At 37.8% G+C, this 17274-nt stretch overlaps 1 protein-coding gene and 1 long non-coding RNA gene across 5 annotated transcripts in view; both read left to right on the forward strand.

Moving 5' to 3' along the window:
• Positions 1–440: 440 nt before the first annotated feature.
• LOC138980884 (paraneoplastic antigen Ma6E-like) lies at positions 441–7762 on the forward strand. 2 transcript variants are annotated; one of them, XM_070353757.1, is made up of 8 exons: positions 441–483; positions 1419–1483; positions 2549–2605; positions 2866–2958; positions 3217–3270; positions 3528–3620; positions 5485–5734; positions 7576–7762. In XM_070353757.1, the coding sequence occupies exons 2-7, from the start codon at positions 1433–1435 to the stop codon at positions 5716–5718; spliced, it is 582 nt and encodes a 193-aa protein (XP_070209858.1). In that variant the 5' UTR covers positions 441–483; positions 1419–1432; the 3' UTR covers positions 5719–5734; positions 7576–7762. The 2 variants fall into 2 exon arrangements, with proteins under 2 accessions (XP_070209858.1, XP_070209859.1); XM_070353758.1 differs by lacking the exon at positions 3217–3270.
• A 6807-nt stretch (positions 7763–14569) lies between these two features.
• The window catches only part of LOC138980885 (uncharacterized), a 4644-nt gene continuing 1939 nt past the window's right edge, over positions 14570–17274 (forward strand). Inside the window, exons 1-2 of one of the 3 annotated variants that reach the window (XR_011460476.1) lie at positions 14570–14613; positions 16672–16786. This is a non-coding gene — a long non-coding RNA (uncharacterized lncRNA). Of the gene's footprint in view, positions 14614–15410; positions 15558–16245; positions 16269–16671; positions 16787–17274 lie in introns of those variants that run through there. The other 2 variants (XR_011460477.1, XR_011460478.1) reach the window with 2 other exon arrangements.

Consider the following 17274-nt stretch of genomic DNA (forward strand, 5'->3'; position numbering starts at 1 on the left):
CTTCTTTTTTTCTTTTCTTTTTTTGTTGTTGTCTGTATTGTTTTGGTGTATTGATTGAGTCTGTGTATTCTTAATGACAATCGTTGAATGTGTTTTTGCTTGTGTGTGTGTGTGTGTGTGTGTGTGTGTGTGTGTGTGTGTGTGTGTGTGTGTGTGTGTGTGTGTGTGTGTGTGTGTGTGTGTGTGTGTGTGTGTGTGTGCCTCCTTGCTCTTTTGCTTAAATTGGTTTGCTTTGCTCTGTTCTGGGTCATATTTTGTGTCGCAATACTGAGTACATATGCCGAACGTCATAAACGCCTTTAAATAGGTATCCCACTTAGACAGTTGCTTTTCACGGTTATGTGATTGCGAGTTTAATACTGTCACTACAAGTCAAACTTTTTTTTTGTTGTTACGTGATTCACCAAGTTGTTAGAGTATATAAATAGTTCTATTCTCTCAAACAGAATAGAAACAACATTGTTCACCTCGTCTGATAAACCGGTAAGTGAACTGCGTATTACAACATCGATGTGTGGGCTTTTCTTGTTTCTTTTTAACTTTTGTTGTAATGTTTGTTTGTTTGTCTGTGTTATTATGTATTTATCTGTGTGTGATATAATTGTTTGTTTTCTTTTTTTCTTTCTTTTTTTTTTTATTCTCTTTTTGTGCAGTTTTTTTTTTTTACCATGTATATACTGTACATTACAGGACATCACCTAACCGAAAGGACAGAATCATATAACAGAAAAGCACACTTGGACAATTACAACATACATGGGGTGGGAGGATGGAATGGGGAGGAGGGGATGTTCAGTGGTTTGGTGGTCGCATTATCAAAAGGTTTTTTGTTGTTACTCGTGGTGTTGTCTTTGCTGTCGTCGTGTTTGCTTTAGTTAGAAAGCCCGCTTGCTTGTTAATGTGTGTTGTCCTGGTGTGTTATTTTGTGTATGATGCTGTTTCCTTGTATTTGTTTCATCTCTGTTGTGTGTGTTTGTTTGTTCGTTTGCTTGTGTTGTGGATGTTTTTTTGGATTCCACATCCAGAAAAATAAGTTGAATTGAATTGGATTGAAACGAACAGTTTGAATTGAATTGATCTGACAATTGATTGAACTTAATTGTTTGTTTGTGTGTGAATTTTTGCATAACTAATATGTTGGTGCTATTTGATGTGTTGTGTTGTATAATTATGCTTGTTGACAATAACGTTGTTTTTCTAATGTTGTTGTTTTTGTTGCTGTTTTTTGGAATGTTTTTTGATACGTTAGCACAATATATTTATTTGTGTGCAGTTTGCTTGGTTTTGTGTGTATGTTTTTTTTGGGGGGTCTGTTTCATTTTGTTTGTTTGTGTGTAGTTAGCATTTCTTTGTGTGTATGTTTGTGTAGGCCTGTTTTATTGCATTTCTTTATTATTTTGTTGTGCTTTTTTCTTCAGTAAACTCTTCCAAGATGAAAAGTGCGTTCGCTCTGTTGCTTTGCCTACCGGTCCTCCTGGCACAGGTGAGCAATACAGACCCCATCTAGTTTGCTTCATTTTGCTCATAATTTTATTTTCCGAGGAATTGGTCGATTCCATTTTTTGAAGTCAGTACCGTTTCTGTCTCATTTGAAGTGCATTGTTATTTGCAATGAACGTGTGTTTTTGTTTTCTCCTTTAGCTTAGAAAATAATGAAACTGGTTTTTTTAGGTTTGTTTTAAACATGATTAAAAACCTTTTTTTTCTTTTTTTTCTTCTCTCTCTTCTTTTCTTCTTTATGTATTTATTTTATTTGTGTTTGTTTCATCCTCTTTGTGCTTGTCCGGACGCTTGTTCCTTCTCCCAGTATGCTCCCTCGCCGCCCCGTCCCAGCACTCACTGCAACATCCACCCCTGAACTTCGTTCCGCCGCCAGACTAATGAAACTGTTGATACATTGACCAACAGGCTAAAATCACAAAACCAGAATGGTTGACTAACCTGAGTAATCAGGAGCATCTTAGGAATAAGCAGCCTGAACATGTTAGCTGGAGAAGTTATATCACTACTAAAAACAATCCACTGAGCTATCAAGGAATAAGTCTTGACTACATCAAAATATGATGTCATTGTTGGATTTTAGGTCACAGTTTAGTGTCTGGGGTAATTAAGTCTTGACTAGACAATTGGTGATGATACTTGTATCACTCTTTTTCGGTCAGCCTTGTGAAACGGAAAGCATTCAAGGCCAGATTCCTTAAAGCTGTGCCGTATTCTTCACTTAAAGTTTGTCATTTTAAGAGCGTTGATTCTATCCGTAAATAATTTGTTTCAGGGTTATAAAAGAATTATCTTACAAATTCTAGCTTTTTATGCAAACCATGTTTCAAATGATTTTATTTTGTGTTTCTGTATAATCGGCACAAGAGAATGCGAGATACCCTTTTCATACTCGTAATACGATTTTTTTCATTCATTATCGGACTATTTACAACTTTTGTATTACATCAAACACGTCCAAAACACATGACACAAAAACGATTGACAAAATATTAGAACATGATCTGTTTGACCGTTTGTTCTAACAGCTTCTTGCTTTGTTTTTCAGCAGTATGGCATGGGAGGCCAAGGCCAAATGGGAGGAATGGGCCAAATGGGAGGCCAGGTGAGTATTATCAATTTACTCTATTTTTTTTTTCAAATACCAGAATGTATCAGCTTTCTTCTCATCAGCAGGGCATATCATACATATTCCCTCTTCCATGTCAAGTTAGCCACTATTTGACATGAGCTCTACGTATACGTACTCCTAACTCTTCAAATCTCACTGCAAACCCTACCTTGCAATACAAATTACCGTCTTATTCGTATAACAACTGTTTTTGCATGTAGGTGAAAACAGTTTCTTGTTTTGTTTTTCAACAGTATGGCATGGGAGGCCAAGGCCAAATGGGAGGAATGGGCCAAATGGGAGGAATGGGCCAAATGGGAGGAATGGGCCAAATGGGAGCTAACCAGGTGAGCATTATCAATTTACTCAATTTTTTTTTAAATACTAGAATGTATCAGCTTTCTTCTCATCAGCAGGGCATATCATACATATCCCCTCTTCCATGTCAAGTTAGCCACTATTTGACATGAGCTCTACGTATACGTACTCCTAACTCTTCAAATCTCACTGCAAACCCCACCTTGCAATACAAATTACCGTCTTATTCTTATAACAACTGTTTTTGCATGTAGGTGAAAACAGCTTCTTGTTTTGTTTTTCAACAGTATGGCATGGGAGGCCAAGGCCAAATGGGAGGAATGGGCCAAATGGGAGGCCAGGTGAGTATTATCAATTAACTCTATTTTTTTCAAATACCAGAATGTATCAGCTTTCTTCTCATCAGCAGGGCATATCATACATATCCCCTCTTCCATGTCAAGTTAGCCACTATTTGACATGAGCTCTACGTATACGTACTCCTAACTCTTCAAATCTCACTGCAAACCCTACCTTGCAATACAAATTACCGTCTTATTCTTATAACAACTGTTTTTGCATGTAGGTGAAAACAGCTTCTTGTTTTGTTTTTCAACAGTATGGCATGGGAGGCCAAGGCCAAATGGGAGGAATGGGCCAAATGGGAGGAATGGGCCAAAGGGGAGGAATGGGCCAAATGGGAGCTAACCAGGTGAGCATTATCAATTTACTCAATTTTTTTTAAATACTAGAATGTATCAGCTTTCTTCTCATCAGCAGGGCATATCATACATATCCCCTCTTCCATGTCAAGTTAGCCACTATTTGACATGAGCTACGTATACGTACTCCTAACTCTTCAAACTTCACTGCAAACCCCACCTTGCAATACAAATTACCGTCTTATTCTTAACTACTTTTTTGCATGTAGGTGAAAACATGGAGGTTTTGTTTTCTAGTTTATACCGTATAGGCAACACATATTGAAGCACAATTACCAAAAGGCAACTACACAAAGCTATGCGTTTCATAAGTTCGTAATCATAAAGATAAAAGAAATAATGTCCTAATTGCTCAGCGCTAACCTTCACATGCACAAAGGGAAATGGGTGTGATGACTTTGTGATCAGATTGTTATTTCTTGGTTAAGCAGGAAAAGCCCAGTAAGAAAAGAATATGCTGCAAATAATCTGACGATGTGTATTTGCTGTTTTGCGCCTCCTCAAATTAATTCTTTTTTGGAAACTTAAAGTATTAAAGATTTTAGCAGTTAACAGGTAGGATTCGTCAACAATAGGCTGGCACAAGTTTCAAGTATCTATAAACATTAAATAAAGCCATTCGAAATAAGGCATCATAGCACTGCTTCATCTTGACAGCAGTACAACCGACGTAAGCGAGCAAATAAAAACAAATTATGCAAAGTATACAACGCTGCTGCGATGACGAATTACAAATCTACATGACAATTTGGATACTAAATGCTCTTGTTGCTTCTAGCTGTTTCACGATTTCAGATATTGTGTCGTTGTTTTTTTTAAGTTAAGGCACTAAAATGACCAAAATGAAACTTGGAAAATACATGGAGTAACTTAGTTTTCTGGGTAGTTATTGAAGTGACTTATAAAAAGAAGAAAAAATGTACGAAAATTAAAGGCCATAGATTGCCGTCGCTATGGAAACTGGCATACACAGCGCCATATTGGATTTCTAGGAAACGGTTTCACAGCGACATCATTCATCAGAAATGATAATATTTGGCACAAAGATACACAAGAATTTTATCTACAATCATATAGAGCGATTTTTTGACATTAATGTTTGAAATAAGGATTAATGAATATGCGGTTAAAGATTAACCGCATATTCATTAATCCTTATTACAAAAATTATTATAAATTCAACTGTAGTCTTTTGTGGAAAAATCGTTCTATATGAATGTAGATAAAAGTCTCGTGTATCTTAGTGTCAAATATCATGCATTTCTTATGTATAATGTCGCTGTAAAACCGTTTCCTAGAAATCCAATATGGCGGCTGTTTCCATAGCAACGGCAATCTGTGGCCATTAATATTCACAATTTATTCATTCATTTTTATAAGTCACTTCAATAACTACCCAGAAAACCAGGTTATTCTATGTATTCTTTAAGTTTAATTTTAGTGTCACGCATCGCCTTACCTTATTATTTAGCTCAGTGCATAGTAAATAAGCAGCACACTTGTGCCTCTTTTCTTTGAGAGGCGGCTAACTCCGGTTGCAAGTGTGCTATCATTTCAAGAGAAATGTATACGCATGCTATGCAAATACCCATGACACATGAAGCTTACCTGTGGCATCCTGTACAGTGTTCTTGTAAATGCAAAGTAGAAGGCTAATTAAGACATGCCTACTACAAAATCGGCAGGTGAGAATCGTATTTCAGTGCATTTGCTGAGATAATCTTTTTGCAGATAACAAAATGATAACTCTAAAGAATAAATATTTCCAAATTATGATTGCTAATCTGTTTGTTCACCTGGCAAATAAGCAGAAAATGCTCACTAAACAACCATGTTCTGTGTACTCCTTTACAGTTGGGACGTCTCAACAAAGCACTCAACGTGGGAGGCATGGGTGGTAATGGCATGGGAGGTATGCAGGGACGTATGGGCTATAACAATATGGGAGGTATGCAGGGAGGTATGGGCATGGGAAGAATGGGCATGGACGAGAATACAGTCGAGGAGACCGCACGTCGTCGTCGGCTGAGCGTACCCATGGATCTTGGAAGAATCCTGGTTGCTGCTGGGTCCGGAAGTCATGCTTGAGGGAAAAGACACAGAGGTGTGTGCATTGTTCTTGAATGGCTTGCTGGAGAGCCATTCAATGTTACTGTCTGTCTGTCTGTCTGTCTGTCTGTCTGTCTGCTTGTCTCGCTGTCTGTCTGTCTTCCTCTCTCTCACGATCTCTATATATCTATCTGTCTATCTGTCTGTCTGTCTGTCTGTCTGTCTATCTATCTATCTATCTATCTATCTATCTATCTATCTATCTATCCATCTATCTGTGATACAATATTTAATAATTGGCCCAGTCTGGTCTCTCATTTACCAGGTGTTGCACCTTAAACTTGGTATCCTTATAACAATGAAATAAACATAAATCAGTTAACCAGTCAGGCAGTCAATCTTTCTTTCCCTATTACTTTGTTTTAACTTGTTTCCCTGTTTTAGTATGCATATTTGAGGAATAGTCGTTAATTACACATTAACATGCTTCCATTTGAAACTTCGAGGTCGTCATCGTGGATTGACGCCCGAACAAAGCTAATTGAAGCCCGACGGAGCAAAGCGACGGAGGGCTTCAATTAGGCTTTGAGAGGGCGGAAATACAGTGTTCTACTGTAGATGAGCGAACGTGTAGCAAAGACCTGTACGTGTACGTGTAGATATTGCGTCACCCGTGACTCACTTTTTTCTCAAATGTTCCAAATGCATGTGTTGTTTTGCTCCCACCAAGACTGCAGATCTTGGCAAACGCGTGACGTAAAACCTAGATTTGATGACGTTACCCGTACACGTCCTGAAAAGTGCAACATCTACATCTTGCTAATCCACGATGAAGACCGAGAAGTTTCAAATGGAAGCATATTAATGTTATTGTAATTCAATCTGACGACGATCTCTTACCTGCTTTCATGCGGTTGTAAACAGACAGAATTGGTTCGGTTCTGTTCACACACTACTTTCAGTCCACCTACCTGCAAGGGTCAAGTCCAAACAAATATGTCTCTGTATTCCCATCTTATCACTCTGCTCCTGTTTATTTGTTTTTTCACATACATTTTCCCTTCTTTTTTGATTGGTTTCGGGACAGCAACTAAAAAAAATTCTTTTCATCACAAAAGCGATCTTTGGAACTGACTGACGTAGTCCGAAAGTATTCATGAATCAACTTACGTCACGTATTCGACGACATCACTTTGCATACCTTATGGTCTCGGTATTTTGTTGGCCTTCATATTTTCTATTTGTAAAATGACCCTCAAAGCTAACCGAGACTAGTTTAGGTTGTATCAATGCGCCTCGCCAGCAGGTAGCCAATGGCTTTTTTTTTTAGCGAGTTGACATCAACAATTAATGACCGGTAAATTTAATGAGCATTCTGACCAATCACAGGATCTGTTTCATTAAAACGCCAACTTGATTGAATTACAATATGAATTATCTTCAAAATACGCAGAATCAGCATGAAAAGTAAATAATATATTATATACAACAACTACTACTATACTTCTACCACTATCACCACTACTACTACTACTACTACTACTACTACTACTACTACTACTACTACTACTACTACTACCACCACCACTGCTACTACTACTACTACTGCTACTACAACTACTACTACTACTACTACTACTACTACCACCACTACTGCTACTACTACTACTACTGCTACTACAACTACTACTACTACTACTACTACTACTACTACTACTACTACTACTACTACTACTACTCATATGAATTATAAACTCAACTACACGTATAAACGTATGCTATTATCACATTTTTTCACAACTGACTACGTACATTAAGGAATATCTTTTAAATTTGCAGTTTGGGTTGAAAATGTGGGAATTATGGTATTAATTGTATTTTTGTTTATGATTTCAGACGAAATGGAGGGGATATTGAACTGGTAGAGGCCGCAACGCTACTCATGCCGTTACAAATGTAAAACCATAGCCATGCCTACATTGAAGAAACGCCTGTTGTGCAATTGTTCAGAAAAACTCCATGTAATGAAGACATCGTCGCTTGTTTGTGTCATTCAAAATAAAGAACACATGATTGAAGTCAATTTTGCTTATGCTGTGCGTTTTGATTGTACAAGACAGACACGAGCAACACATATTGCCTTGTAGTAAAAAAATGCGCATACGACATGAAAATTAATGTGCACGTATATTTTACAACACATTCATACACACCCAAACATACACGCACACACACACACACACACACACACACACACACACACACACACACATACACACACACACACACACACACACACACACACACTCACACACACTCACACATATACACACACACACACGTACACATACACACACACACACACACAGTGACACACACACACACACAGAGCACACACACACATGTACACACACACAACGCACACACACACACACACACAAACACACAAACAAACACACACAAACAAACACACACACACACGCGCACGCACACACACACTCACACATACACACATACACACATACGCACACAAACGCGCACGCACACACACACTCAAACACACATACATACGTACACAAACACGCACACACACACAAACATATACACACACATACACGCACAGAACCACACACACACACACATACACACACACACACACACACACAATTATGTCTACCTGAAATGTAAAGGAGTCATCTTACTTAATTGCTAAAGAAAACTCGAACAGTGTAAATTAATTTCGTATGTCACTTGATATGAAATACTGCGAAAACGCCTGGAAGTGTCATCACAGGCATAGTCACAACTTACCAGAATGCCTTGCTTGACATGCACAAGTTTCCCATCTATCCCGAGAACATCTAAAATAACGCAGCATATAAATATGTAAGCTTGTGTAAATCAAATTCATTCACCACTTTTAAACGTTTTCAAAATACTAATGCAAAAACGAATGATTATACTTTGTTTTTCAAATCAAAAGTTACGTTTCCCCATAATTTCCAGTATCTTCCAAAAGCTACTATTTATTGTCCTTTTTATTCACTTTTTGTGTCGTTCAGGATAATTGAGAACAGAGAGTGAGACAGAGACAGGGACAGGGACAAAAAGAGACAGAGACAGAGAGAGAGCATTGAAATGAATTGAATTGAAATTTATTTATCGAGGGTGACAGAATAAGCAATGTATACATGCTTTTTTTCACCCGGCTTATTGAGGGGTAACTCAATAACAAGAAGAAATAGAAGTTAAGTTAACTACAGTACAAATGACATAATTAACATAATTAACATGTCGAGCAATCAATAAGACATTTCAAAATGCCTTTTGATTCTTTAGCTATGCTTGACAATTGCATAATTACAACAAAGAAATATGTATTTGTATAACAAAATTAATGTCCTTCGTGCATTATATAGAATCATGTTTTTTCAATACAATCAGAAAGTACAATCATAAGTGCGCCAGAATATGAGAGACTGGGCTTGTACAAGTCGATTCTTGGAGTTGGGGTAGTTAATTTGTTACATTTTCTATAATGCTTTATTTTGAAATTCGAGGCAATGAGTGTAGGTGCACTCCCTGACATAATGTTATACATCATCACACCTTTGTTATGGGCAAATCTGAATTTGATAGGAAGAATTTGCAATCGTTTATAATCAGACATGGAAAGAGATGTAATTTTTAAAATAATTAATTTAACAGCTCGTCTATGTAAACTGCCCAAGTGTTTCAAAGTGTGTACACTTGCAGAGTCCCACACTGTGGAAGCATAGTCAATAGCTGACTGAATATGTGACTAAAAAAAAGTTTTCTTGTGCAAAGTGTTCGATTTATGACAACTAAAATATTTTTTTCGATGTGTTTTTACAAAGTGTATCAACCTGTTTTGACCAAGACAGGTTATTGTCAATGGTTATTCCCAAGACTGTATGGCTATCAACTTCGGTAACATCTTGATTTCGTATTTGCAATGTCGCAAATTCAGATGTTTATATTTTTTTAATTTGTTTTGCAATGTGGTTAGTAACATGCATTTAGTTGTATTTGGATTCAGTGACATATGGTTTAGTTCTGACCATTCTAGCAATCGATCACTGTTTTCTTGGAGGATATTTGGTAGTTTAATAAGTTCTTGGTAACTCGAATGAATTGTAGTATCACCTGCAAAAAGTTCACACATGCATTCTACAAATAAAGGTAGGTCGTGTATATAGATATGAAATCATAATGGACCAATAACAGAACCTTGTGGTACTCCAAACCGTACTGTATGTTTACAAGAGTATAATTGATTCAGGTAAGCACTTTGCTGTCTGAAAGAGAGAGAGAGAGAGAGAGAGAGAGAGAGAGAGAGAGAGAGAGAGAGAGAGAGAGGGAGAGAGAGAGAGAGAGAAAGAGAGAGAGAGAGAGATGGATGGATGGATTGTTTAATTGTATAACCAGTGGATTGGTTTTTACAATGGTAAACAAGTCGCGTAAGGCGAAATTACGTAGAGGTTACATGCCGAGTCTCAGTGATTATTAAAAATAATGGTCGAAGTTGGCGGATCATGAAAAATGCGAGCTTCAGCGAGCTTTTTCATGACCGCGAACTGAGACCATTATTATTAATAATCACTGAGACGAGGTGTGTAACCTCTTTATTCCTCCTTTCTTCAGTTATTCAAAGAAAACAGGAGTTTTTGTGCGAACGTTTGATCGAATCCAAATCACTCAACCAGTCAACCTGCGCAGGCGATCGATTAATGCGCGGTTATATAGTTCCGTGCAAATCATTCCATTCTGTTAACACTTCTTGTCAGTTTCCCTGTTTTGGACTAAAATCAAGTACACAGATATGCTGTTATTCTGCTGTGGCGGTAAAGGCAGATATTGTGTGTTCTGTTTATGTTTTAGTATCGCTTAGGATAATGTTCTTTCGTCAAATGGGACTAGCAGACGAACTTTTGCACCCGTGTTCCAACGTTAATTACTGTATGAAGTTCAGTTTTCTGGGGACAATAGTGTATGAAACCGCTTTATGTTGTTTAAATTGATGAGATGTGTGCATTTGGTTGCGTGTGATCTGTTTATAAAATGAAATATTGTTGAAAACTGACCGTCGGATTGCAGTCAGTGTTGTCGAAGAAACTGAGTTAAAAGAAGGGGAACTACTCTTGTCGCTAGAGTATGAGTTACTTGCCTTGGGAATTTGCTTGTGATGAACAGTTTGTGATCTAGATTCAGAAAACAACCGAACTCATGGATTTTATATGGAGATTCATGTGTTCAGGCCTGTAGTTGTTAATTTAAATGCGGTATGTTTGTATTGTTTGCTCCAGAGATGTATACTTCGTACGTATAGAGCGTTCGGAACTTTTCAGTCGCAAAAGTAGTACCGAAACAGAACAGCTTCTCAACCCATTGCACTATCGAGGATTCAGGCTGTTGCTGGCTCGTTATTTGTTTGGTTGCTGGGTCATTATCGAAAAATAACTAGCTCTACAAGTTTACAGAGGTAAAGAAGCAGAGGGGGGAATAATACATTTAGTCAAGCTGTGGAACTCACAGAATCAAACCGAACGCACTGCATTTTTTCACAATGACCGTGGTTCGCCGCTTGTTCTTTCTTTCTTTTTTTGGTGTTTAACGTGGTTTTCAACCACGAAGGTTATATCGCGACGGTTCGCCGCTTGTGCAAAACGGAGTGAAACTGACGAGCCTGTTTAGCGCAGTAGTGGTTTCGCTGTGCTGCATAGCACGCTTTTCTGTACCTCTCTGCGTTTGAACATTCTGAGCGTGTTTTTAATCCAAACATATCATATCTATATGTTTTTGGAATCAGGAACCGACAAGGAATAAGATGAAATTGTTTTTAAATCGATTTTGGAAATTTGATTTTGATAATAATTTTTATATTTTTAATTTTCAGACCTTGTTTTTAATCCGAATATAACATATTTATATGTTTTTGGAATCAGAAAATGATGAAGAATGAGATGAACGTAAATTTGAATCGTTTTATAAAAAAAAAATGTCAATTACAATTTTCAGATATCTAATGACCAAAGTCATTCATTAATTGTTAAGCCACCAAGCTGAAATGCAATACCGAAGTCCGGCCTTTGTCAAAGATTGCTTGGCAAAAATTTCAATCAATTTGATTGAAAAATGAGGGTGTGACAGTGCCGCTTCAACTTTTACAAAAAGCCGGATATGACGTCATCAAAGACATATATCAACAAAATGAAAAATAATTCCGGGAATATCATACCCAGAAACTCTCATGTCAAATTTCATAAAGATCGGTCCAGTAGTTTACTCTCAATCGCTCTACACGCACACACACACACACACACACACACACACACACACACACACACACACACACACACACACACACACACACACACACACACACACACACACACACACACATACACCACGACCCTCGTCTCGATTCCCCCTCTATGTTAAAACATTAAGTCAAAACTTGACTAAATGTAAAAAAACAAGTCGCGTAAGGCGAAAATACAATATTTAGTCAAGTAGCTGTCGAACTCACAAAATGAAACTGAACGCAACGCAACGCAGCAAGACCGTATACTCGTAGCATCGTCACTCCACCGCCCGTGGCAAAGGCAGTGCCCGTGGAATTGACAAGAAGAGCGGGGTATTCGTTGCGCTGAGAAGGATAGCACGCTTTTCTGTACCTCTCTTCGTTTTAACTTTCTGAGCGTGTTTTTAATCCAAACATATCATATCTATATATTTTTGGAATCAGGAACCGACAAGGAATAAGATAAAAGTGTTTTTAAATTGATTTCGAAAAAAAAATTTGATAATAATTTTTATATATTTAATTTTCAGAGCTTGTTTTTAATCCGAATATAACATATTTATATGTTTTTGGAATCAGCAAATGATGGAAAATAAGATAAACGTAAATTTGGATCGTTTTATAAATTTTTATTTTTTTTTACAATTTTCAGATTTTTAATGACCAAAGTCATTAATTAATTGTTAAGCCACCAAGCTGAAATGCAATACCGAAGTCCGGGCTTCGTCGAAGATTACTTGACCAAAATTTCAACCAATTTGGTTGAAAAATGAGGGCGTGACAGTGCCGCCTCAACTTTCACGAAAGGCCGGATATGACGTCATCAAAGACATTTATCAAAAAAATGAAAAAAAGTTCGGGGATTTCATACCCAGGAACTCTCATGTCAAATTTCATAAAGATCGGTCCAGTAGTTTAGTCTGAATCGCTCTACACACACACACACACGCACACACGCACGCACACACGCACATATACCACGACCCTCGTTTCGATTCCCCCTCGATGTTAAAATATTTAGTCAAAACTTGACTAAATATAAAAAGGAAATATACAAAAGCAGCATTTCACGTAATCAAATCAAAAGTATATACATGATATTACACTGACGAGGTCGATGATCGTAACAATTGTTGACAGATGCCTGCTAATAACGTCAGCATACAGACACACTCACACACGCACACACACACACACAAACACACACATACACACACACACACACACACACACACACACACACACACACACACACACACACACGCGTGCCGCACGTAAATACGTACACATAAATATATACACCACAGCAAGCAGATTTGCACACATCATCAAAAAAGCCCCAAATTTGTTTGCCCATTCAAAAAAAACAAAAAGCAAACAAGAGCCCAGATAAATATGCTTTCTTCTACAAGAAAAACGGAATCTCCCAGTAGGCAGTAGGCATACAGACAGGCTGACAGACACGCACACGCACTCAATTAGTATCAACCAAAAAAACAAAAGCAATTCATGGTAACGGTAACAATGAGGAATGCATTTTGCATGTCATGAATCACACATCAAGTCTCGTCTGCCTCGCTTTCCATGCCAGGAATAAAAGACAAAAGTGTTCACTTTATCGTTCTTTAAAGGTGCGCAGGAATAGTCACTCATCTGCCACGCTTCCGAACTGCCACACGAGGCCAAAACCAAGCTCACACAACAAAGACGTAACACGTGTGACCCAGTTGTCATGGCCCCTTTCATGCATATTTAATAGGGACAAGTAAGCCATCTTAGAAAATCTAACGTCCGGCTGCTTAAGTAAGAGAGAGAGAGAGAGAGAGAGAGAGAGAGAGAGAGAGAGAGAGAGAGAGAGAGAGAGAGAGAGAGAGAGAGAGAAAGAGAGAGAGAGGGAGAGAGAGAAAATGCGAAATAGAGAGACAGAGAGAGACAGAGCTAGAGACTGTGTCTGTGTGCACATGTGTCCGCAAGCGAGTTTGTTTGTTTGTTTACTGTTGCCTAATGGGTCCAGCGGACCATTTTGGCCAAATCAGGACCCTCCGTAAGCGAGTATGCATGTACTTGTTGTTCGTGTGTGTGAGGGTGTGTCTGCGCACACCTCGTGGATGTGCAGGCGTGTAACTATTTGTTTCAGTCTTGTTAAGTAAACTTGTCCATAGTATATATCACAGTCTTTCAATGTGTCAGTTCGTAAAACGCTCACTAATCCTCTTCTGACAGTCACGACAAGATACTGACATGATTAAAGCCACGCTAGCTAGAAGTACGAAGCGTGCCATGATTCATAGTATTCAGGAATATCACAAATCAAAGAATAAGAATGGTTTATGTATGGGACATTTTTAAAATTGCCACAACACAACAACAAGCGTATATTATCATCTGCAGAAGTGGAGATTCCAAATATCAATAGTTACAAATACTCCTCGAAATCCCGAGTAATAGAGCAATAAAAGTAAGGTGACACACATAGATAACCACAAAATCCCGATGGTATCACATTTAATGAGTTTTCATATATTGCGTGGCTGAAAAAAACTGTTGAGTATATATACTTGAAGAGTATTGCATTCTATTCAATTGACGTCGCTTTTTCGTTGCTCTTGGTTAGTATTTTACCCTTGTTGTATTGTAACGAGATGTTTACGAGTATGCAAACAATTGATTGTATCCCATTTTTTAAAGGAGTTTGTAAATTGTGACTGATTTTTTGTTTCAAATGTGTATTGAATAAAAAAAATGATATGAGCTATTGCCTGTAGTCAGCGCGTTCTTATCACAGTCACATAATAATTAAATGATCGTTTACTTCTTGTTTTATAATTAGGGAATCAAACCAAAGAAAGGTTTGCTTCTGGATAGTTGAATTATAGACAAAACAAATAATTCACAAATACGTAGACCTCATCGTCTTTGTAGTCGACAGACTTACAAACAATGATGATACAATGACAAGAAAAAGAACTGGGCTCAGAAAATTTCTAACAAGAGCAAAATGTGGAGGGACCTTTTTTAACGTTATGGGATCAAGATTAACAGCTATTGTGTTTTCAGCGTAGCAATAGGGTCCGATATTTAGACGAGACAAGTATATATAATGCCGACGAGTCGAAGATGAGTCGCATTATACTTGTTCGAGTCTAAATATCGGACCCTATTGCTACGCTGAAAATACAATAGCGATTATATAGCTGTTCTGACCTTGATTTGTTGTTCCAAACTTACAAAATGACAGTGTTTGCGTCGATGCGTTGATCTCAGGTTTTGATAGCAGACGCCGTTTCTTATGCGCATTAGTTTTGCGCAGGCGCCACACTGACTTTGAAAAAAAAACACAGCTGTTAAACAGCTTTTTATTAGTTCATTCGTATACAACAAAAAGAAGTTTGAGTTTTTTTTAATTTTGAACAGGACTACTTATGAAGAAGACCAAAACACAGCATCAACGCAAAACTAGAAACAACTGAAGAACTAGGATGCAACAAGGGGAGGATAAAAGAACAACTAATCCGTACAACGCGAGCAGACGGCAGCGAAGTTTTCAGTTTGGGTGAATGGCATTTATACTTGTCTCGTCATGAAGCGAATTTTTCAACCTCAGTTATAAACGACTACATGAATGTTAGTGCCATAAGTTGTACATCAATACTTCAGAGGGGAAGTGGGATATTTAATGTGGAGTTACGAGAGATAAGAAAAGCTGAATGCGAAAGTTTGTGTCAGTCGGCAACCGAGCTCACACAGGCACACAAAAACGGCTGTTCCGTTTTACTCCCCTGTTTGTACTACATCTTTCGACTTTGGGCATTTTGTGGTGTTTAGGGACAGAAAATAATTGGTTTAGTCCTGTTTCATCGGGAAGTTAGCAGAAAAGGGTAAGCTATCGACATTTGTAAAGCTGAAAAACATTCCCGAGAAGAATTTCAAATTATCAGTGTAGGCCTATGCTGTTGTCGATTAAAACATCGTGTGGTACAGGTGGGTAAACCGGAACCAGGCGTCTTTCTTATTGCCAATATGTTTTTGGATATTGGCAAAAATGGCCGACTTCCGTAGCATTATGCTTTGATGATCGGAAGAGACCATCCAATCACAGCCCCCAATTTCCCCCACGTGTCCATCAGAATAGCTACTCTATATGTTGTTTTATGGTTTGGTTGATAATATTGATCGGATGGTTTCTGGTTCGTTACGTACTTACTTGCGTTCTTGTTGGCTGCATGGGTTGTCCCACAAAATAATTTCAACCAGCCTCCTCAGTGTATGTTCGGATAAAAGATGTGTGACATTGATAGAACGATTTGTATAATAAGCATTGTTCTTTTCTTTCTTCCTGTGTAATTGTTTGTTGTCTTGTTTGTTATTTGTTTGATTGTTTGTTTTGTGTTGATTGGCATTGTTGGTTTGTTTGTTTGTTTGTTTTGTTTTGTGTGTGTATGTTTGTTTGTTTGTTTGTTTTGTTGATGATTGATTGTTTGTTTGTTTGTGTTTGTGTTTGTGTGTTTCTATGTTAGTGTGTGGTCGCTATTTTATGATTTTGCTTGTTCATTTGTTTGTTTGCTTATTTTGTTGTCTTGTTTTGTTCTTTGGTTTCTTTATTACTTGGTAAGTAACCTGGTTTATGGATTGTCCATGGATGAAAATGACATTTCTGTCTTTTACAGTAAACAGCACAAGCACGTCAGAATGCATTGTCTGCTGCTTCTCGCTGTGTGTCTGCCCGCCATCTTCGCTCAGGTTCAGCCAACAGCCAGTGGCCCACAGGCCGAAAATCAACCGGTAAGTGTTGTCATCTTCCATACTAAATAACTGCATGAAGTAACGACGGTTCGTGAACTAGGCCTATTAGACTTATTTTCTAAATAGCTGGTAGTCGTAGTAGTTGTGTTGCGCTGATGGTATTTATTGTTTAAACTAAAAAACATTGTAGCCATATGTTTTGATTTAAGCAACGAATGTTGTTCTGAAGAGTTTTCTTGGAGTGCAGGAAAGCAATTAGAACAATCTGAAGAGACTGTTTGTTTATGTTCCAATTACAACAACAACAACAAATGTGCTTCCATAACATACAAACCAGAGGGTATGACAAAGATTTAAATGTGAAGAATTATTTGAAAGGGCACGACAATTAAAATGTATTATTTAAAAAACATCATGCAGTGAATGTTCTGGAGTATGATAGAACTCACACAACTACATACTAGTCATACTTGAAAAGGATATAGGCTCAGATACAACCGATTAACTACCGACTTACACACGAAGAT

The sequence above is a fragment of the Littorina saxatilis genome, linkage group LG11 (assembly GCF_037325665.1).
Source record: "Littorina saxatilis isolate snail1 linkage group LG11, US_GU_Lsax_2.0, whole genome shotgun sequence".
Classification (NCBI taxonomy): Eukaryota; Metazoa; Mollusca; class Gastropoda; order Littorinimorpha; family Littorinidae; genus Littorina; species Littorina saxatilis.